Below are 20,170 nucleotides of genomic sequence, written 5' to 3'. Positions count from 1 at the left end.
AGGCCACGGTGAGGCCGCGGTCCCTGTGCGGAGCTGCAGGGCGCAGCCGAGCAGCGGCCGTGCCGCAGCAGGAGGGAGCGAGCGCTGGGCTGTGCCGCAGGAGCGATGCCTTGCAGGGTGCCAGGGATGCGGAGGTGCCGCTGCATTTCGGGAGCTGTCCTTGGCGTGCGGCCGTGTCCAGCGTGGGGCTTAGCAGGGCCCACAGTTGCCGTTGAGGTAGCGGTGGCCAAAGCCCCAGCCCCCAGAACCGCAGCTCCCGTAGGAGCCGTAGCCCCCGTAGCCCCCAAAGGCTCCGTAGCTTCCAAGGCCTCCGTAGCTTCCAAGGCCTCCGTAGCCCAGATAGCCCCTGCGGCCTCCCAGCGCCCCCGCGCTTCCAAAGGTGCCACCAAAGGGACTTCCAACGGCGGGGACGCCCTGGGAGCCAACGATGCTGGACTGCGGGAAGGAGCTGAGGATGGGCCCGGGCAGGGTGACCACGGAGGCCGGGGGCTGGATGACCACGGTGGAGTCGGGGCACTGGCGCACGCAGGGCTCGTTGCAGGAGTCGGCGAGCGGGGCCGGGGTGGCCACCCCGCAGGGAGAGGCGCACACGGCGGAGCAGGACATCCTTGGGCTGGGCAGGAGACTCGAGTGGAGGCAGCTGGATAGACGGCTCTGCAGCCTCCGCTCTTTTATAGCCGTGGCAGAGGCCCCGGGCACCAACCAGAGGGCGGTTGTTGCAGCCCCTGTTGATCCCCAGCGCTCGTAACGCGCCCACGCACCCCGCATCACCTAATGATGGGGCAGAGGGGCCCAGCGCGCTGGGGACGCGCAATGACACAAAAGGAGCACGCGGCAACACTTGGCCTGCAGGCACCGGCACCGCCATCGGCTCCTGATCCCCCAGCCAACGTGTCCGGACAGCTCTCCGCGTGGACGGGCTCTGCCCTGCCCGGTCCATGGCTGCTCTTCGCCCGCCCGTCGCGCAGTCCCGAGCGTGCAGTACCCTGTGGGGACGCGCATGGGACACGGGCACACTTGGCCATGCCCACGTGCCCCAGCCCGGGGGTCACGGCCGCCGCACGGCCTGGGGACACTCCAGGGCCACGCGCAGTCGCGACGGCCTCTCCCTTTCCGCTGACTGCGGCCTCCTCTGTTTACCAGCCCATAAAAGGGGGCTAATAGCGCACGTGCTGGGTGGACTCCGCGTTTACCAGCGCGTCTGCAAGACGCTCATTCCTCCCGTCTGCATTCCCAACGTGGGATTAAGGACAGATCGGCCGTTCTTGCTATTGTCAGCTGTGACAGCATCTCGTCCCTCGTGTCATTCAGTGTCACGGCTCCAGCTGCCAGCGCCGCCTCCCTTCACAAGACTGGGCTGCCTGGGGCTCCGCAGCGCTGGGTCCCTCTGCCCCATCATTAGGTGACGCGGGGCGCGTGGCCGCTTTACGGCCGCATTAACAGGGGCTTCCGCAACCGCCCCTTGGCTGCTGCCCGGGGCCTCTGCCATGGTATAAAAGAGCTCTGGGCTTTGCAGCCCTCCATCCAGCCGCCTTCGCTCCACTCCTTCCTCCGAACAGTAAGTCCAACCTGGCAGCCTCTCCCTCCTCGGCGCTGCCTTCCCTGGCTGCTCCTCGCCCTGCTCTCCCGCTCCGCTTGCCTCCCGCTCCTGGGCCCTGCTGCTGCTCGGGGCGCTCGGGCACGGAGGGCTGCGGCAGGCAAAGGGCTGGGATGCTCCGTGTCCGTGGAGCGGCGCAGCCACCTCTCGGGGTGCTCTGGGCTGTCCCCCTGCTCCGTGCAGGGCGATGGCCGCTCTCCCGGTGCTGGGCTGTCCCCGGAGCGCTGCAGGGCCAAGGGGTGTGTGGGGCATTTCCCAGGGTGGCGCCGGCTGCCCCAGGGTGTCAGGGACGTCCCGCAGCCTCCTGGGGTGCCCAGGGCGAGTCCAGAGCAGCGCAGGCCCCTGGGGCTCCGCATGGCGCTGAGCGCGGCTCTGCCTTGTCCCGCAGCTTGCCGTGCCCAGCCCAAGGATGTCCTGCTCCGCCGTGTGCGCCTCTCCCTGCGGGGTGGCCACCCCGGCCCCGCTCGCCGACTCCTGCAACGAGCCCTGCGTGCGCCAGTGCCCCGACTCCACCGTGGTCATCCAGCCCCCGGCCTCCGTGGTCACCCTGCCCGGGCCCATCCTCAGCTCCTTCCCGCAGTCCAGCATCGTTGGCTCCCAGGGCGTCCCCGCCGTTGGAAGTCCCTTTGGTGGCACCTTTGGAAGCGCGGGGGCGCTGGGAGGCCGCAGGGGCTATCTGGGCTACGGAGGCCTTGGAAGCTACGGAGGCCTTGGAAGCTACGGAGCCTTTGGGGGCTACGGGGGCTACGGCTCCTACGGGAGCTGCGGTTCTGGGGGCTGGGGCTTTGGCCACCGCTACCTCAACGGCAACTGTGGGCCCTGCTAAGCCCCACGCTGGACACGGCCGCACGCCAAGGACAGCTCCCGAAATGCAGCGGCACCTCCGCATCCCTGGCACCCTGCAAGGCATCGCTCCTGCGGCACAGCCCAGCGCTCGCTCCCTCCTGCTGCGGCACGGCCGCTGCTCGGCTGCGCCCTGCAGCTCCGCACAGGGACCGCGGCCTCACCGTGGCCTCCATCCTGCTCCTCCCCGTGTGCCTCCTCCCTGGGAGCTCCAATAAAATCTCTCTTGCATCGCAGCGTTGGCTCCTGGTGCTTCTTGCTCCTTCCTTTTTCACATCCTGGCCCCATGAGCAGCCCTAGACCCGTGAGAGCTGCTTGGGCCATTTACACCCAACTCCCACCACAAGTCCTCATTAGGGGAACATCTGCAATATGTCCCGTTCTCCCCAGATGCCTCTTCTGCAGCATCTGCTTCCACGAGGTGCTCCACCACATGCAGAGGACACACGTGGCTTGTTCAGCAAAACCGGTTTACTCCTTTCTCTCTCCTTTTCTTTGCATCTTGGTCTCCACACCAAGGCAAGAAGAGGTATTAGGCACCCCAAGGCACTTGTGTTCTGTCACCTGCATTCCCAGCACACACAGGGCCATGGGTCTGTTGGACCCAACCGGAGCCTCCCAACAAACACAGGTCCAGGACAGAACCTCTGCTGATCAGGATTTGGCTTCGTGGTGGAGATGGTGCCCGATCCCCAGCACTCCCCACCAACCTTTCCTCAAGCTTCTTTGGCTCCCTTCCTCTTCCTCCTCCTCCTCCCCTGATCCCAGCTCTGCTGGGGGCTCCTCTTTCCCCGCACCGTTCCAGCAGGAGCTCCTCACTTCATTTCCCCTGTATTGCCCTCCGGCAGCCCTGGGGACACAGCTCTGATGGGACAGGAGCTGGACAGAAATGCTCCCAAAGGGAAAAGGCAACGAGGAAAGTTCTGCTGGGGTTGAGGTGCAGGATGTGGGAACGTGGAATAGCACCATGCCGGGGTTTGCCCCTTGGCCACTGTTTGTGCATTCTCTGTCTTCACAGCTGGGCATGAAGCAGTTTTCCAGAGCACCCCAACAGCAACCAAGGTGCTGCCCTGCTACTTGGGTGCTTCCCTGGCACACACGGGCACTGCCATGGCACCGTGCAGGACTAGGATGGCACCGTCTAAAGAACATGGGGGAAAGAGGGATCCTGCATGGTGGATTCCTGCTAACCTCTCAAAGCCTTAGAGGCTTTGCCCTCGCAGCTGCTGTGATGCCCTTGCACTTCATAGGGTGTTTGATAGGAGCCAGGACCCCTCAACTCCTAAATGTCCCGAGTGCCAGGGAACCCGGGAGGATGCGGATCCGTCTCGCCCAGCCCTTGTGCAAGCGTTCAACTCCCGTGCAGGCACAACAGGATGGCCACAGCTCAGCAGCACCTCTGAGCAGGCAACAACGTCCTCCCATCTCCCTGGCCTCCCGAGCGGGACTCTACCAGCCCATGAAGGAAGGAACCAACAGCCATCCCAGCTGTTCTGGCCATTTCCAAGAGATTCTGCGTCATGTCCACAACGCTTTGACATGAGCAAGGTGAGAGAGCAAGGTGAGACCTGGAAACAAGCTGAAGGCCAATGTGACGCCAGTCTTCAAAAAAGGCAAGAAGGACCCAGGCAACTACAGGCCAGTGAGCTTCACCTCCGTCCTGGGAAAAGCGATGGAACGGTCATCCTGGGCATTGTCTCCGGGCACATGGAGGACAAGAAGGTGCTCAAGAGTAGTCAGCATGGATTCACCAAGGGGAAATCTTGCTTGACTAATCTGATAGCCTTCTATGATGTAATGACCAGCTGGATAGACGAGGGGAGAGCGGTGGATGTCGTCTATCTCGACTTCACCAAGGCTTTTGACACCGTCCCTCACAACATCCTCCTGGGCAAACTCTGGCAATGTGGGATAGATGAGTGCCCAGTGAGGTGGCTTAGGAACTGGCTGGATGGCAGGGCCCAGAGAGTGGTGATCAGCGGTGCAGAGTCTGGTTGGAGGCCTGTAGCTAGCAGGGACCCCCAGGGGTCAGTCCTTGGTCCAGTCCTGTTCAATTTGTTCATCAATGACCTGGATGAAGGCACAAATGCTCCCTCAGCAAGTTTGCTGATGATACCAAACTGGGAGGAGTAGCCGATACCCCAGAGGGCTGCGCTGCCATCCAGAGGGACCTGGGCAGACAGGACAACTGGGTGGTGAAAAACCTCATGCAATTCAACAAGGCCAAGTGCAAGGTCCTGCACCTGGGGAGGAATAACCCCAGACACCAGTACAGGCTGGGGACCGACCTTCTGGAGAGCAGCTCTGCGGAGAGGGACCTGGGTGTCATGGTGGACAACAAGGTGACCATGAGGCAGCAGGGTGCCCTCGTGGCCAGGAAGGCCAATGGGATCCTGGGGTGCGTTAAGAAGAGCGTCTCCAGCAGGTCGAGGGGATCCTGCCCCTCTACTCAGCCCTGGTGAGGCCGCATCTGGAGTATTGTGTCCAGTTCTGGGCTCCACAGGACAAGAGGGATGTGGAGCTGCTGGAGAGAGTCCAGCGCAGGGCTCCGAGGATGAGGAGGGGCCTGGAACATCTGCCCTATGAGGAGAGGCTGAGGGAGCTGGGCCTGTTCAGCTGGAGAAGAGAAGGCTGAGAGGGACCTGAGCAGTGTCTAGAAGTACCTCAAGGGAGGCCGTGAGGAGGATGGTGCTGGTCTCTTTTCAGTGGTGGCCACTGACAGAACTAGAGGTAATGGCCACAAACTGAAGCACCAAAAGTTCCCCAGGAACTTAAGGAAATATTTTTTAACAGTGAGGGTGACGAGCACTGGAACAGGCTGCCCAGAGAGGTTGTGGAGTCTCCTTCTCTGGAGATCTTCAAACCCACTTGGACGCAGTCCTGTGCCACGTGCTCTAGGTGACCCTGTGTGTGCAGGGGGATGGACTAGACGACCTTGAGAGGTTCCTTCCAACCTTAAGGATTCTATGATTCTGTGATTCTATGAAACGCAGTGGTGTTGAGTGCTGCAGGGTGACGGGGACAGCTCATGGGACGTGCTCTGCATGGCCCAGCCCCAGGGCCAGCATTCCTTTGCATGCACCAACCAAAGAGGCCCCAGGCTCCAAGCAAGATGCTGCAGGAGCTGAGAGAGCCCAGCGCCGTGTGGGCTGCTGCTGTGGGGCAGGTGGGGAAGGAGCAAGAAGCACCAGGAGCCAACGCTGCGATGCAAGAGAGATTTTATTGGAGCTCCCAGGGAGGAGGCACACGGGGAGGAGCAGGATGGAGGCCACGGTGAGGCCGCGGTCCCTGTGCGGAGCTGCAGGGCGCAGCCGAGCAGCGGCCGTGCCGCAGCAGGAGGGAGCGAGCGCTGGGCTGTGCCGCAGGAGCGATGCCTTGCAGGGTGCCAGGGATGCGGAGGTGCCGCTGCATTTCGGGAGCTGTCCTTGGCGTGCGGCCGTGTCCAGCGTGGGGCTTAGCAGGGCCCACAGTTGCCGTTGAGGTAGCGGTGGCCAAAGCCCCAGCCCCCAGAACCGCAGCTCCCGTAGGAGCCGTAGCCCCCGTAGCCCCCAAAGGCTCCGTAGCTTCCAAGGCCTCCGTAGCTTCCAAGGCCTCCGTAGCCCAGATAGCCCCTGCGGCCTCCCAGCGCCCCCGCGCTTCCAAAGGTGCCACCAAAGGGACTTCCAACGGCGGGGACGCCCTGGGAGCCAACGATGCTGGACTGCGGGAAGGAGCTGAGGATGGGCCCGGGCAGGGTGACCACGGAGGCCGGGGGCTGGATGACCACGGTGGAGTCGGGGCACTGGCGCACGCAGGGCTCGTTGCAGGAGTCGGCGAGCGGGGCCGGGGTGGCCACCCCGCAGGGAGAGGCGCACACGGCGGAGCAGGACATCCTTGGGCTGGGCAGGAGACTCGAGTGGAGGCAGCTGGATAGACGGCTCTGCAGCCTCCGCTCTTTTATAGCCGTGGCAGAGGCCCCGGGCACCAACCAGAGGGCGGTTGTTGCAGCCCGTTGATCCCCAGCGCTCGTAACGCGCCCACGCACCCCGCATCACCTAATGATGGGGCAGAGGGGCCCAGCGCGCTGGGGACGCGCAATGACACAAAAGGAGCACGCGGCAACACTTGGCCTGCAGGCACCGGCACCGCCATCGGCTCCTGATCCCCCAGCCAACGTGTCCGGACAGCTCTCCGCGTGGACGGGCTCTGCCCTGCCCGGTCCATGGCTGCTCTTCGCCCGCCCGTCGCGCAGTCCCGAGCGTGCGGTACCCTGTGGGGACGCGCATGGGACACGGGGACACTTGGCCATGCCCACGTGCCCCAGCCCGGGGGTCACGGCCGCCGCACGGCCTGGGGACACTCCAGGGCCACGCGCAGTCGCGACGGCCTCTCCCTTTCCGCTGACTGTGGCCTCCTCTGTTTACCAGCCCATAAAACGGGGCTAATAGCGCACGTGCTGGGTGGACTCCGCGTTTACCAGCGCGTCTGCAAGACGCCCATTCCTCCCGTCTGCATTCCCAACGTGGGATTAAGGACAGATCGGCCGTTCTTGCTATTGTCAGCAGTGACAGCATCTGGTCCCTCGTGTCATTCAGTGTCACGGCTCCAGCTGCCAGCGCCGCCTCCCTTCACAAGACGGGGCTGCCTGGGGCTCCGCAGCGCTGGGTCCCTCTGCCCCATCATTAGGTGACGCGGGGCGCGTGGCCGCTTTACGGCCGCATTAACAGGGGCTTCCGCAACCGCCCCTTGGCTGCTGCCCGGGGCCTCTGCCATGGTATAAAAGAGCTCTGGGCTTTGCAGCCCTCCATCCAGCTGCCTTCGCTCCACTCCTTCCTCCGAACAGTAAGTCCAACCTGGCAGCCTCTCCCTCCTCGGCGCTGCCTTCCCTGGCTGCTCCTCGCCCTGCTCTCCCGCTCCGCTTGCCTCCCGCTCCTGGGCCCTGCTGCTGCTCGGGGCGCTCGGGCACGGAGGGCTGCGGCAGGCAAAGGGCTGGGATGCTCCGTGTCCGTGCAGCGGCGCAGCCACCTCTCGGGGTGCTCTGGGCTGTCCCCCTGCTCCGTGCAGGGCGATGGCCGCTCTCCCGGTGCTGGGGTGTCCCCGGAGCGCTGCAGGGCCAAGGGGTGTGTGGGGCATTTCCCAGGGTGGCGCCGGCTGCCACAGGGTGTCAGGGACGTCCTGCAGCCTCCTGGGGTGCCCAGGGCGAGTCCAGAGCAGCGCAGGCCCCTGGGGCTCCGCATGGCGCTGAGCGCGGCTCTGCCTTGTCCCGCAGCTTGCCGTGCCCAGCCCAAGGATGTCCTGCTCCGCCGTGTGCGCCTCTCCCTGCGGGGTGGCCACCCCGGCCCCGCTCGCCGACTCCTGCAACGAGCCCTGCGTGCGCCAGTGCCCCGACTCCACCGTGGTCATCCAGCCCCCGGCCTCCGTGGTCACCCTGCCCGGGCCCATCCTCAGCTCCTTCCCGCAGTCCAGCATCGTTGGCTCCCAGGGCGTCCCCGCCGTTGGAAGTCCCTTTGGTGGCACCTTTGGAAGCGCGGGGGCGCTGGGAGGCCGCAGGGGCTATCTGGGCTATGGAGGCCTTGGAAGCTACGGAGGCCTTGGAAGCTACGGAGCCTTTGGGGGCTACGGGGGCTACGGCTCCTACGGGAGCTGCGGTTCTGGGGGCTGGGGCTTTGGCCACCGCTACCTCAACGGCAACTGTGGACCCTGCTAAGCCCCACGCTGGACACGGCCGCACGCCAAGGACAGCTCCCGAAATGCAGCGGCACCTCCGCATCCCTGGCACCCTGCAAGGCATCGCTCCTGCGGCACAGCCCAGCGCTCGCTCCCTCCTGCTGCGGCACGGCCGCTGCTCGGCTGCGCCCTGCAGCTCCGCACAGGGACCGCGGCCTCACCGTGGCCTCCATCCTGCTCCTCCCCGTGTGCCTCCTCCCTGGGAGCTCCAATAAAATCTCTCTTGCATCGCAGCGTTGGCTCCTGGTGCTTCTTGCTCCTTCCCCACCTGCCCCACAGCAGCAGCCCACACGGCGCTGGGCTCTCTCAGCTCCTGCAGCATCTTGCTTGGAGCCTGGGGCCTCTTTGGTTGGTGCACGCAAAGGAATGCTGGCCCTGGGGCTGGGCCGTGGAGAGCACGTCCCATGAGCTGTCCCCGTCACCCTGCAGCACTCAACACCACTGCGTTTCATAGAATCATAGAATCCTTAAGGTTGGAAGGAACCTCTCAAAGTCATCTAGTCCAACCCCCTGCACACGCAGGGTCACCTAGAGCACGTGGCACAGGACTGCGTCCAAGTGGGTTTGAAGATCTCCAGAGAAGGAGACTCCACAACCTCTCTGGGCAGCCTGTTCCAGTGCTCGTCACCCTCACTGTTAAAAAATATTTCCTTAAGTTCCTCTGGAACTTTTGGTGCTTCAGTTTGTGGCCATTACCTCTAGTTCTGTCAGTGGCCACCACTGAAAAGAGACCAGCACCATCCTGCTCACGGCCTCCCTTGAGGTACTTCTAGACACTGCTCAGGTCCCCTCTCAGCCTTCTCTTCTCCAGCTGAACAGGCCCAGCTTCCTCAGCCTCTCCTCATAGGGCAGATGTTCCAGGCCCCTCCTCATCCTCGGAGCCCTGCGCTGGCCTCTCTCCAGCAGCTCCACATCCCTCTTGTCCTGTGGAGCCCAGAACTGGACACAATACTCCAGATGTGGCCTCACCAGGGCTGAGCAGAGGGGCAGGATCCCCTCCCTCGACCTGCTGGAGACGCTCTTCTTAACGCACCCCAGGATCCCATTGGCCTTCCTGGCCACGAGGGCACCCTGCTGCCTCATGGTCACCTTGTTGTCCACCATGACACCCAGGTCCCTCTCCGCAGAGCTGCTCTCCAGAAGGTCGGTCCCCAGCCTGTACTGGTGTCTGGGGTTATTCCTCCCCAGGTGCAGGACCTTGCACTTGGCCTTGTTGAATTGCATGAGGTTTTTCACTGCCCAGTTGTCCAGTCTGTCCAGGTCCCTCTGGATGGCAGCGCAGCCCTCTGGGGTATCGGCTACTCCTCCCAGTTTGGTATCATCAGCAAACTTGCTGAGGGAGCATCTGTGCCTTCATCCAGGTCATTGATGAATAAATTGAACAGGACTGGACCAAGGACTGACCCCTGGGGGACCCCACTAGCCACAGGCCTCCAACTAGACTCTGCACCGCTGATCACCACTCTCTGGGCCCTGCCATCCAGCCAGTTCCTAATCCACCTCACTGTGCACTCATCTATCCCACACTGCGGAGCTTGCCCAGGAGGATGTTGTGAGGGACGGTGTCAAAAGCCTTGGTGAAGTCGAGATAGACGACATCCACCGCTCTCCCCTCGTCTATCCAGCCGGTCATTTCATCATAGAAGGCTATCAGGTTCGTCAAGCAAGATTTCCCCTTGGTGAATCCATGCTGACTACTCTTGAGCACCTTCTTGTCCTCCATGTACCCGGAGACAACAGCCAGGATGAGCCGTTCCATCGCTTTTCTGGGGACGGAGGTGAGGCTCACTGGCCTGTAGTTGCCTGAGTCCTTCTTGTCTTTTTTGAAGACTGGCGTGACATTGGCCTTCAGCTTGTTTCCAGGTCTCACCTTGCTCATGTCAAAGCATTGTGGACATGATGCAGAATCTCTTGGAAATGGCCAGAACAGCCGGGATGGCTGTTGGTTCCTTCCTTCATGGGCTGATAGAGCCCCGCTCGGGAGGCCAGGGAGATGGGAGGACGTTGTTCCCTGCTCAGAGGTGCTGCTGAGCTGTGGCCATCCTGTTGTGCCTGCACGGGAGTTGAACGCTTGCACAAGGGCTGGGCGAGACGGATCCGCATCCTCCCGGGTTCCCCGGCACTCGGGACATTTAGGAGTTGAGGGGTCCTGGCTCCTATCAAAAACCCTGGGAAGTGCAAGGGCATCACAGCAGCTGTGAGGGCAAAGCCTCTAAGGCTTTCAGAGGTTAGCAGGAATCCACCATGCAGGATCCCTCTTTCCCCCATGTTCTTTAGACGGTGCCATCCTGGTCCTGCACGGTGCCATGGCAGTGCCCGTGTGTGCCAGGGAAGCACCCAAGTAGCAGGGCAGCACCTTGGTTGCTGTTGGGGTGCTCAGGAAAACTGCTTCATGCCCAGCTGTGAAGACAGAGAATGCACAAACAGTGGCCAAGGGGCAAACCCCGGCATGGTGCTATTCCACGTTCCCACATCCTGCACCTCAACCCCAGCAGAACTTTCCTCGTTGCCTTTTTCCTTTGGGAGCATTTCTGTCCAGCTCCTGTCCCATCAGAGCTGTGTCCTCAGGGCTGCCGGAGGGCAATACAGGGGAAATGAAGTGAGGAGCTCCTGCTGGAACGGTGCGGGGAAAGAGGAGGCCCCAGCAGAGCTGGGATCAGGGGAGGAGGAGGAGGAAGAGGAAGGGAGCCAAAGAAGCTTGAGGAAAGGTTGGTGGGGAGTGCTGGGGATCGGGCACCATCTCCACCACGAAGCCAAATCCTGATCAGCAGAGGTTCTGTCCTGGGCCTGGGTTTGTTGGGAGGCTCCGGTTGGGTCCAGCAGACCCATGGCCCTGTGTGTGCTGGGAATTCAGGTGACAGAACACCAAGTGCCTGGGGGTGCCTAATACCTCTTCTTGCCTTGCTGGGGAGGAGAGCAAGATGCAAAGAAAAGGAGAGAAAGGAGTAAACCGGTTTTGCTGAACAAGCCACATGTGTCCTCTGCATGTGGTGGAGCACCCTGTGGAAGCACATGCTGCAGAAGAGGCATCTGGGGAGAACGGGACATATTGCAGATGTTCCCCTAACGAGGCCTTGTGGTGGGAGTTGGGTGTAAATGGCCCAAGCAGCTCTCACGGGTCTAGGGCTGCTGATGGGGCCAGGATGTGAAAAAGGAAGGAGCAAGAAGCACCAGGAGCCAACGCTGCGATGCAAGAGAGATTTTATTGGAGCTCCCAGGGAGGAGGCACACGGGGAGGAGCAGGATGGAGGCCACGGTGAGGCCGCGGTCCCTGTGCGGAGCTGCAGGGCGCAGCCGAGCAGCGGCCGTGCCGCAGCAGGAGGGAGCGAGCGCTGGGCTGTGCCGCAGGAGCGATGCCTTGCAGGGTGCCAGGGATGCGGAGGTGCCGCTGCATTTCGGGAGCTGTCCTTGGCGTGCGGCCGTGTCCAGCGTGGGGCTTAGCAGGGCCCACAGTTGCCGTTGAGGTAGCGGTGGCCAAAGCCCCAGCCCCCAGAACCGCAGCTCCCGTAGGAGCCGTAGCCCCCGTAGCCCCCAAAGGCTCCGTAGCTTCCAAGGCCTCCGTAGCTTCCAAGGCCTCCGTAGCCCAGATAGCCCCTGCGGCCTCCCAGCGCCCCCGCGCTTCCAAAGGTGCCACCAAAGGGACTTCCAACGGCGGGGACGCCCTGGGAGCCAACGATGCTGGACTGCGGGAAGGAGCTGAGGATGGGCCCGGGCAGGGTGACCACGGAGGCCGGGGGCTGGATGACCACGGTGGAGTCGGGGCACTGGCGCACGCAGGGCTCGTTGCAGGAGTCGGCGAGCGGGGCCGGGGTGGCCACCCCGCAGGGAGAGGCGCACACGGCGGAGCAGGACATCCTTGGGCTGGGCAGGAGACTCGAGTGGAGGCAGCTGGATAGACGGCTCTGCAGCCTCCGCTCTTTTATAGCCGTGGCAGAGGCCCCGGGCACCAACCAGAGGGCGGTTGTTGCAGCCCCTGTTGATCCCCAGCGCTCGTAACGCGCCCACGCACCCCGCATCACCTAATGATGGGGCAGAGGGGCCCAGCGCGCTGGGGACGCGCAATGACACAAAAGGAGCACGCGGCAACACTTGGCCTGCAGGCACCGGCACCGCCATCGGCTCCTGATCCCCCAGCCAACGTGTCCGGACAGCTCTCCGCGTGGACGGGCTCTGCCCTGCCCGGTCCATGGCTGCTCTTCGCCTGCCCGTCGCGCAGTCCCGAGCGTGCGGTACCCTGTGGGGACGCGCATGGGACACGGGGACACTTGGCCATGCCCACGTGCCCCAGCCCAGGGGTCACGGCCGCCGCACGGCCTGGGGACACTCCAGGGCCACGCGCAGTCGCGACGGCCTCTCCCTTTCCGCTGACTGCGGCCTCCTCTGTTTACCAGCCCATAAAACGGGGCTAATAGCGCACGTGCTGGGTGGACTCCGCGTTTACCAGCGCGTCTGCAAGACGCCCATTCCTCCCGTCTGCATTCCCAACGTGGGATTAAGGACAGATCGGCCGTTCTTGCTATTGTCAGCAGTGACAGCATCTGGTCCCTCGTGTCATTCAGTGTCACGGCTCCAGCTGCCAGCGCCGCCTCCCTTCACAAGACTGGGCTGCCTGGGGCTCCGCAGCGCTGGGTCCCTCTGCCCCATCATTAGGTGACGCGGGGCGCGTGGCCGCTTTACGGCCGCATTAACAGGGGCTTCCGCAACCGCCCCTTGGCTGCTGCCCGGGGCCTCTGCCATGGTATAAAAGAGCTCTGGGCTTTGCAGCCCTCCATCCAGCTGCCTTCGCTCCACTCCTTCCTCCGAACAGTAAGTCCAACCTGGCAGCCTCTCCCTCCTCGGCGCTGCCTTCCCTGGCTGCTCCTCGCCCTGCTCTCCCGCTCCGCTTGCCTCCCGCTCCTGGGCCCTGCTGCTGCTCGGGGCGCTCGGGCACGGAGGGCTGCGGCAGGCAAAGGGCTGGGATGCTCCGTGTCCGTGCAGCGGCGCAGCCACCTCTCGGGGTGCTCTGGGCTGTCCCCCTGCTCCGTGCAGGGCGATGGCCGCTCTCCCGGTGCTGGGGTGTCCCCGGAGCGCTGCAGGGCCAAGGGGTGTGTGGGGCATTTCCCAGGGTGGCGCCGGCTGCCCCAGGGTGTCAGGGACGTCCCGCAGCCTCCTGGGGTGCCCAGGGCGAGTCCAGAGCAGCGCAGGCCCCTGGGGCTCCGCATGGCGCTGAGCGCGGCTCTGCCTTGTCCCGCAGCTTGCCGTGCCCAGCCCAAGGATGTCCTGCTCCGCCGTGTGCGCCTCTCCCTGCGGGGTGGCCACCCCGGCCCCGCTCGCCGACTCCTGCAACGAGCCCTGCGTGCGCCAGTGCCCCGACTCCACCGTGGTCATCCAGCCCCCGGCCTCCGTGGTCACCCTGCCCGGGCCCATCCTCAGCTCCTTCCCGCAGTCCAGCATCGTTGGCTCCCAGGGCGTCCCCGCCGTTGGAAGTCCCTTTGGTGGCACCTTTGGAAGCGCGGGGGCGCTGGGAGGCCGCAGGGGCTATCTGGGCTACGGAGGCCTTGGAAGCTACGGAGGCCTTGGAAGCTACGGAGCCTTTGGGGGCTACGGGGGCTACGGCTCCTACGGGAGCTGCGGTTCTGGGGGCTGGGGCTTTGGCCACCGCTACCTCAACGGCAACTGTGGGCCCTGCTAAGCCCCACGCTGGACACGGCCGCACGCCAAGGACAGCTCCCGAAATGCAGCGGCACCTCCGCATCCCTGGCACCCTGCAAGGCATCGCTCCTGCGGCACAGCCCAGCGCTCGCTCCCTCCTGCTGCGGCACGGCCGCTGCTCGGCTGCGCCCTGCAGCTCCGCACAGGGACCGCGGCCTCACCGTGGCCTCCATCCTGCTCCTCCCCGTGTGCCTCCTCCCTGGGAGCTCCAATAAAATCTCTCTTGCATCGCAGCGTTGGCTCCTGGTGCTTCTTGCTCCTTCCCCACCTGCCCCACAGCAGCAGCCCACACGGCGCTGGGCTCTCTCAGCTCCTGCAGCATCTTGCTTGGAGCCTGGGGCCTCTTTGGTTGGTGCACGCAAAGGAATGCTGGCCCTGGGGCTGGGCCATGGAGAGCACGTCCCATGAGCTGTCCCCATCACCCTGCAGCACTCAACACCACTGTGTTTCATAGAATCATAGAATCCTTAAGGTTGGAAGGAACCTCTCAAGGTCATCTAGTCCAACCCCCTGCACACGCAGGGTCACCTAGAGCACGTGGCACAGGACTGCGTCCAAGTGGGTTTGAAGATCTCCAGAGAAGGAGACTCCACAACCTCTCTGGGCAGCCTGTTCCAGTGCTCGTCACCCTCACTGTTAAAAAATTATTCCTTAAGTTCCTCTGGAACTTTTGGTGCTTCAGTTTGGGCCCATTACCTCTAGTTCTGTCATTGGCCACCACTGAAAAGAGACCAGCACCATCCTCCTCACGGCCTCCCTTGAGGTACTTCTAGACACTGCTCAGGTCCCTCTCAGCCTTCTCTTCTCCAGCTGAACAGGCCCAGCTCCCTCAGCCTCTCCACATAGGGCAGATGTTCCAGGCCCCTCCTCATCCTCGGAGCCCTGCGCTGGCCTCTCTCCAGCAGCTCCACATCCCTCTTGTCCTGTGGAGCCCAGAACTGGACACAATACTCCAGATGTGGCCTCACCAGGGCTGAGTAGAGGGGCAGGATCCCCTCCCTCAATCTGCTGGAGATGCTCTCCTTAATGCAGCCCAGGATCCCATTGGCCTTCTTGGCCACAAGATCACACTGCTGCCTCATGGTCACCTTGTTGTCCACCATGACACCCTGGTCCCTCTCTGCAGAGCTGCTCTCCACAAGGTCGGTCCCCAGCCTGTCCTGGTGTCTGGGGTTATTCCTCCCCAGGTGCAGGACCTTGCACTTGGCCTTGTTGAATTGCATGAGGTTTTTCAGCGCCCAGTTGTCCAGTCTGTCCAGGTCCCTCTGGATGGCAGCGCAGCCCTCTGGGGTATCGGCTACTCCTCCCAGTTTGGTATCATCAGCAAACTTGCTGAGGGAGCATCTGTGCCTTCATCCAGGTCATTGATGAACAAATTGAACAGGACTGGACCAAGGACTGACCCCTGGGGGACCCCGCTAGCTGCAGGCCTCCAACCAGACTCTGCACCGCTGATCACCACTCTCTGGGCCCTGCCATCCAGCCAGTTCCTAATCCACCTCACTGTGCACTCATCTATCCCACACTTCCGGAGCTTGCCCAGGAGGATGTTGTGAGGGACGGTGTCAAAAGCCTTGGTGAAGTCGAGATAGACGACATCCACCGCTCTCCCCTCATCTATCCAGCTGGTCATTCCATCATAGAAGGCTATCAGGTTCGTCAAGCAAGACTTCCCCTTGGTGAATCCATACTGACTACCCTTGACCACCTTCTTGTCCTCCATGTGCCTGGAGACAACAGCCAGGATGAGCCGTTCCATCACTTTTCCCGGGACGGAGGTGAGGCTCACTGCCCTGTAGTTGCCTGGGTCCTTCTTGTCTTTTTTGAAGACTGGCGTCACATTGGCCTTCAGCTTGTTTCCAGGTCTCACCTTGCTCATGTCAAAGCGCTGTGGACATGACGCAGATCTCTTGGAAATGGCCAGAACAGCCGGGATGGCTGTTGGTTCCTTCCTTCATGGGCTGGTAGAGTCCCGCTCGGGAGGCCAGGGAAATGGGAGGACGTTGTTCCCTGCTCAGAGGTGCTGCTGAGCTGTGGCCATCCTGTTGTGCCTGCACGGGAGTTGAACGCTTGCACAAGGGCTGGGCGAGACGGATCCGCATCCTCCCGGGTTCCCCGGCACTCGGGACATTTAGGAGTTGAGGGGTCCTGGCTCCTATCAAACACCCTATGAAGTGCAAGGGCATCACAGCAGCTGCGAGGGCAAAGCCTCTAAGGCTTTGAGAGGTTAGCAGGAATCCACCATGCAGGATCCCTCTTTCCCCCATGTTCTTTAGACGGTGCCATCCTGGTCCTGCACGGTGCCATGGCAGTGCCCGTGTGTGCCAGGGAAGCACCCAAGTAGCAGGGCAGCACCTTGGTTGCTGTTGGGGTGCTCAGGAAAACTGCTTCATGCCCAGCTGTGAAGACAGAGAATGCACAAACAGTGGCCAAGGGGCAAACCCCGGCATGGTGCTATTCCACGTTCCCACATCCTGCACCTCAACCCCAGCAGAACTTTCCTCGTTGCCTTTTCCCTTTGGGAGCATTTCTGTCCAGCTCCTGTCCCATCAGAGCTGTGTCCCCAGGGCTGCGGTGGGGCAATACAGGGGAAATGAAGTGAGGAGCTCCTGCTGGAACGGTGCGGGGAAAGAGGAGCCCCCAGCAGAGCTGGGATCAGGGAGGAGGAGGAGGAAGAGGAAGGGAGCCAAAGAAGCTTGAGGAAAGGTTGGTGGGGAGTGCTGGGGATCGGGCACCATCTCCACCACGAAGCCAAATCCTGATCAGCAGAGGTTCTGTCCTGGGCCTGGGTTTGTTGGGAGGCTCCGGTTGGGTCCAACAGACCCATGGCCCTGTGTGTGCTGGGAATGCAGGTGACAGAACACCAAGTGCCTGGGGGTGCCTAATACCTCTTCTTGCCTTGGTGTGGAGGAGCCCAAGATGCAAAGAAAAGGAGAGAAAGGAGTAAACCGGTTTTGCTGAACAAGCCACATGTGTCCTCTGCATGTGGTGGAGCACCCCGTGGAAGCAGATGTTGCAGAAGAGGCATCTGGGAGAACGGGACATATTGCAGATGTTCCCCTAATGAGGACTTGTGGTGGGAGTTGGGTGCAAATGGCCCAAGCAGCTCTCACGTGTCTAGGGCTGCTGATGGGGCCAGGATGTGAAAAAGGAAGGAGCAAGAAGCACCAGGAGCCAACGCTGCGATGCAAGAGAGATTTTATTGGAGCTCCCAGGGAGGAGGCACACGGGGAGGAGCAGGATGGAGGCCACGGTGAGGCCGCGGTCCCTGTGCGGAGCTGCAGGGCGCAGCCGAGCAGCGGCCGTGCCGCAGCAGGAGGGAGCGAGCGCTGGGCTGTGCCGCAGGAGCGATGCCTTGCAAGGTGCCAGGGATGCGGAGGTGCCGCTGCATTTCGGGAGCTGTCCTTGGCGTGCGGCCGTGTCCAGCGTGGGGCCTAGCAGGGCCCACAGTTGCCGTTGAGGTAGCGGTGGCCAAAGCCCCAGCCCCCAGAACCGCAGCTCCCGTAGGAGCCGTAGCCCCCGTAGCCCCCAAAGGCTCCGTAGCTTCCAAGGCCTCCGTAGCTTCCAAGGCCTCCGTAGCCCAGATAGCCCCTGCGGCCTCCCAGCGCCCCCGCGCTTCCAAAGGTGCCACCAAAGGGACTTCCAACGGCGGGGACGCCCTGGGAGCCAACGATGCTGGACTGCGGGAAGGAGCTGAGGATGGGCCCGGGCAGGGTGACCACGGAGGCCGGGGGCTGGATGACCACGGTGGAGTCGGGGCACTGGCGCACGCAGGGCTCGTTGCAGGAGTCGGCGAGCGGGGCCGGGGTGGCCACCCCGCAGGGAGCGGCGCACACGGCGGAGCAGGACATCCTTGGGCTGGGCAGGAGACTCGAGTGGAGGCAGCTGGATAGACGGCTCTGCAGCCTCCGCTCTTTTATAGCCGTGGCAGAGGCCCCGGGCACCAACCAGAGGGCGGTTGTTGCAGCCCCTGTTGATCCCCAGCGCTCGTAACGCGCCCACGCACCCCGCATCACCTAATGATGGGGCAGAGGGGCCCAGCGCGCTGGGGACGCGCAATGACACAAAAGGATCACGCGGCAACACTTGGCCTGCAGGCACCGGCACCGCCATCGGCTCCTGATCCCCCAGCCAACGTGTCCGGACAGCTCTCCGCGTGGACGGGCTCTGCCCTGCCCGGTCCATGGCTGCTCTTCGCCCGCCCGTCGCGCAGTCCCGAGCGTGCAGTACCCTGTGGGGACGCGCATGGGACACGGGGACACTTGGCCATGCCCACGTGCCCCAGCCCGGGGGTCACGGCCGCCGCACGGCCTGGGGACACTCCAGGGCCACGCGCAGTCGCGACGGCCTCTCCCTTTCCGCTGACTGCGGCCTCCTCTGTTTACCAGCCCATAAAACGGGGCTAATAGCGCACGTGCTGGGTGGACTCCGCGTTTACCAGCGCGTCTGCAAGACGCCCATTCCTCCCGTCTGCATTCCCAACGTGGGATTAAGGACAGATCGGCCGTTCTTGCTATTGTCAGCAGTGACAGCATCTGGTCCCTCGTGTCATTCAGTGTCACGGCTCCAGCTGCCAGCGCCGCCTCCCTTCACAAGACTGGGCTGCCTGGGGCTCCGCAGCGCTGGGTCCCTCTGCCCCATCATTAGGTGACGCGGGGCGCGTGGCCGCTTTACGGCCGCATTAACAGGGGCTTCCGCAACCGCCCCTTGGCTGCTGCCCGGGGCCTCTGCCATGGTATAAAAGAGCTCTGGGCTTTGCAGCCCTCCATCCAGCCGCCTTCGCTCCACTCCTTCCTCCGAACAGTAAGTCCAACCTGGCAGCCTCTCCCTCCTCGGTGCTGCCTTCCCTGGCTGCTCCTCGCCCTGCTCTCCCGCTCCGCTTGCCTCCCGCTCCTGGGCCCTGCTGCTGCTCGGGGCGCTCGGGCACGGAGGGCTGCGGCAGGCAAAGGGCTGGGATGCTCCGTGTCCGTGGAGCGGCGCAGCCACCTCTCGGGGTGCTCTGGGCTGTCCCCCTGCTCTGTGCAGGGCGATGGCCGCTCTCCCGGTGCTGGGGTGTCCCCGGAGCGCTGCAGGGCCAAGGGGTGTGTGGGGCATTTCCCAGGGTGGCGCCGGCTGCCCCAGGGTGTCAGGGACGTCCCGCAGCCTCCTGGGGTGCCCAGGGCGAGTCCAGAGCAGCGCAGGCCCCTGGGGCTCCGCATGGCGCTGAGCGCGGCTCTGCCTTGTCCCGCAGCTTGCCGTGCCCAGCCCAAGGATGTCCTGCTCCGCCGTGTGCGCCTCTCCCTGCGGGGTGGCCACCCCGGCCCCGCTCGCCGACTCCTGCAACGAGCCCTGCGTGCGCCAGTGCCCCGACTCCACCGTGGTCATCCAGCCCCCGGCCTCCGTGGTCACCCTGCCCGGGCCCATCCTCAGCTCCTTCCCGCAGTCCAGCATCGTTGGCTCCCAGGGCGTCCCCGCCGTTGGAAGTCCCTTTGGTGGCACCTTTGGAAGCGCGGGGGCGCTGGGAGGCCGCAGGGGCTATCTGGGCTACGGAGGCCTTGGAAGCTACGGAGGCCTTGGAAGCTACGGAGCCTTTGGGGGCTACGGGGGCTACGGCTCCTACGGGAGCTGCGGTTCTGGGGGCTGGGGCTTTGGCCACCGCTACCTCAACGGCAACTGTGGGCCCTGCTAAGCCCCACGCTGGACACGGCCGCACGCCAAGGACAGCTCCCGAAATGCAGCGGCACCTCCGCATCCCTGGCACCCTGCAAGGCATCGCTCCTGCGGCACAGCCCAGCGCTCGCTCCCTCCTGCTGCGGCACGGCCGCTGCTCGGCTGCGCCCTGCAGCTCCGCACAGGGACCGCGGCCTCACCATGGCCTCCATCCTGCTCCTCCCCGTGTGCCTCCTCCCTGGGAGCTCCAATAAAATCTCTCTTGCATCGCAGCGTTGGCTCCTGGTGCTTCTTGCTCCTTCCCCACCTGCCCCACAGCAGCAGCCCACACGGCGCTGGGCTCTCTCAGCTCCTGCAGCATCTTGCTTGGAGCCTGGGGCCTCTTTGGTTGGTGCACGCAAAGGAATGCTGGCCCTGGGGCTGGGCCATGGAGAGCACGTCCCATGAGCTGTCCCCGTCACCCTGCAGCACTCAACACCACTGCGTTTCCAGGTCTCCCTTCCCTGTCAGAATATTCTTCATACTTTGACCGCTTTTTCCCATGATTCTTGGACACATGGCAATGCCAGAGCTCCAGCTCAGAGGCTGGTCATCCTTTGCCATGTGCCATTGCTCACATGAGTTAGGGGACACCTTGATACTCAGAAGATCACTAAGCTTAGCCAAAAAAAAACCCAACAAACT

The 20,170-nt window shown here is 63.4% G+C and overlaps 8 protein-coding genes across 16 annotated transcripts; 4 read left to right on the top strand and 4 right to left on the bottom strand.

Annotated features, from left to right (window-relative positions):
• Positions 1-189: 189 nt before the first annotated feature.
• On the bottom strand, positions 190-606 carry LOC148592212 (claw keratin-like). Of its 2 annotated transcripts, XM_088535362.1 has the most exons (2): positions 362-606; positions 190-316 (listed from the first exon to the last, which is right to left on the bottom strand). In XM_088535362.1, the coding sequence occupies exons 1-2, from the start codon at positions 604-606 to the stop codon at positions 190-192; spliced, it is 372 nt and encodes a 123-aa protein (XP_088391488.1). The 2 variants fall into 2 exon arrangements, with proteins under 2 accessions (XP_088391488.1, XP_088391486.1); XM_088535360.1 differs by having other exon boundaries at positions 190-606.
• Positions 607-2,006: 1,400 nt separating this feature from the next.
• Positions 2,007-2,423, top strand: LOC148592211 (claw keratin-like). 2 transcript variants are annotated; one of them, XM_088535369.1, is made up of 2 exons: positions 2,007-2,251; positions 2,297-2,423. In XM_088535369.1, exons 1-2 carry the CDS (start codon positions 2,007-2,009, stop codon positions 2,421-2,423), a joined length of 372 nt encoding a protein of 123 aa, XP_088391495.1. The 2 variants fall into 2 exon arrangements, with proteins under 2 accessions (XP_088391495.1, XP_088391494.1); XM_088535368.1 differs by having other exon boundaries at positions 2,007-2,423.
• Positions 2,424-5,894: 3,471 nt separating this feature from the next.
• Positions 5,895-6,311, bottom strand: LOC148592210 (claw keratin-like). Of its 2 annotated transcripts, XM_088535359.1 has the most exons (2): positions 6,067-6,311; positions 5,895-6,021 (listed from the first exon to the last, which is right to left on the bottom strand). In XM_088535359.1, the coding sequence occupies exons 1-2, from the start codon at positions 6,309-6,311 to the stop codon at positions 5,895-5,897; spliced, it is 372 nt and encodes a 123-aa protein (XP_088391485.1). The 2 variants fall into 2 exon arrangements, with proteins under 2 accessions (XP_088391485.1, XP_088391484.1); XM_088535358.1 differs by having other exon boundaries at positions 5,895-6,311.
• A 1,398-nt stretch (positions 6,312-7,709) lies between these two features.
• On the top strand, positions 7,710-8,126 carry LOC148592209 (claw keratin-like). Of its 2 annotated transcripts, XM_088535367.1 has the most exons (2): positions 7,710-7,954; positions 8,000-8,126. In XM_088535367.1, exons 1-2 carry the CDS (start codon positions 7,710-7,712, stop codon positions 8,124-8,126), a joined length of 372 nt encoding a protein of 123 aa, XP_088391493.1. The 2 variants fall into 2 exon arrangements, with proteins under 2 accessions (XP_088391493.1, XP_088391492.1); XM_088535366.1 differs by having other exon boundaries at positions 7,710-8,126.
• A 3,457-nt stretch (positions 8,127-11,583) lies between these two features.
• On the bottom strand, positions 11,584-12,000 carry LOC148592208 (claw keratin-like). Of its 2 annotated transcripts, XM_088535357.1 has the most exons (2): positions 11,756-12,000; positions 11,584-11,710 (listed from the first exon to the last, which is right to left on the bottom strand). In XM_088535357.1, exons 1-2 carry the CDS (start codon positions 11,998-12,000, stop codon positions 11,584-11,586), a joined length of 372 nt encoding a protein of 123 aa, XP_088391483.1. The 2 variants fall into 2 exon arrangements, with proteins under 2 accessions (XP_088391483.1, XP_088391482.1); XM_088535356.1 differs by having other exon boundaries at positions 11,584-12,000.
• A 1,400-nt stretch (positions 12,001-13,400) lies between these two features.
• On the top strand, positions 13,401-13,817 carry LOC148592207 (claw keratin-like). Of its 2 annotated transcripts, XM_088535355.1 has the most exons (2): positions 13,401-13,645; positions 13,691-13,817. In XM_088535355.1, the coding sequence occupies exons 1-2, from the start codon at positions 13,401-13,403 to the stop codon at positions 13,815-13,817; spliced, it is 372 nt and encodes a 123-aa protein (XP_088391481.1). The 2 variants fall into 2 exon arrangements, with proteins under 2 accessions (XP_088391481.1, XP_088391480.1); XM_088535354.1 differs by having other exon boundaries at positions 13,401-13,817.
• A 3,454-nt stretch (positions 13,818-17,271) lies between these two features.
• On the bottom strand, positions 17,272-17,688 carry LOC148592206 (claw keratin-like). 2 transcript variants are annotated; one of them, XM_088535365.1, is made up of 2 exons: positions 17,444-17,688; positions 17,272-17,398 (listed from the first exon to the last, which is right to left on the bottom strand). In XM_088535365.1, exons 1-2 carry the CDS (start codon positions 17,686-17,688, stop codon positions 17,272-17,274), a joined length of 372 nt encoding a protein of 123 aa, XP_088391491.1. The 2 variants fall into 2 exon arrangements, with proteins under 2 accessions (XP_088391491.1, XP_088391490.1); XM_088535364.1 differs by having other exon boundaries at positions 17,272-17,688.
• Positions 17,689-19,088: 1,400 nt separating this feature from the next.
• On the top strand, positions 19,089-19,505 carry LOC148592205 (claw keratin-like). Of its 2 annotated transcripts, XM_088535353.1 has the most exons (2): positions 19,089-19,333; positions 19,379-19,505. In XM_088535353.1, the coding sequence occupies exons 1-2, from the start codon at positions 19,089-19,091 to the stop codon at positions 19,503-19,505; spliced, it is 372 nt and encodes a 123-aa protein (XP_088391479.1). The 2 variants fall into 2 exon arrangements, with proteins under 2 accessions (XP_088391479.1, XP_088391478.1); XM_088535352.1 differs by having other exon boundaries at positions 19,089-19,505.
• Positions 19,506-20,170: the final 665 nt, after the last annotated feature.

The sequence above is a fragment of the Tinamus guttatus genome, unplaced genomic scaffold (assembly GCF_059628265.1).
Source record: "Tinamus guttatus ecotype Peru unplaced genomic scaffold, ASM5962826v1 Tinamus_guttatus_pri_ptg000629l, whole genome shotgun sequence".
NCBI lineage: Eukaryota > Metazoa > Chordata > Aves > Tinamiformes > Tinamidae > Tinamus > Tinamus guttatus.
This window is presented reverse-complemented; position numbering and strand designations above follow the sequence as displayed.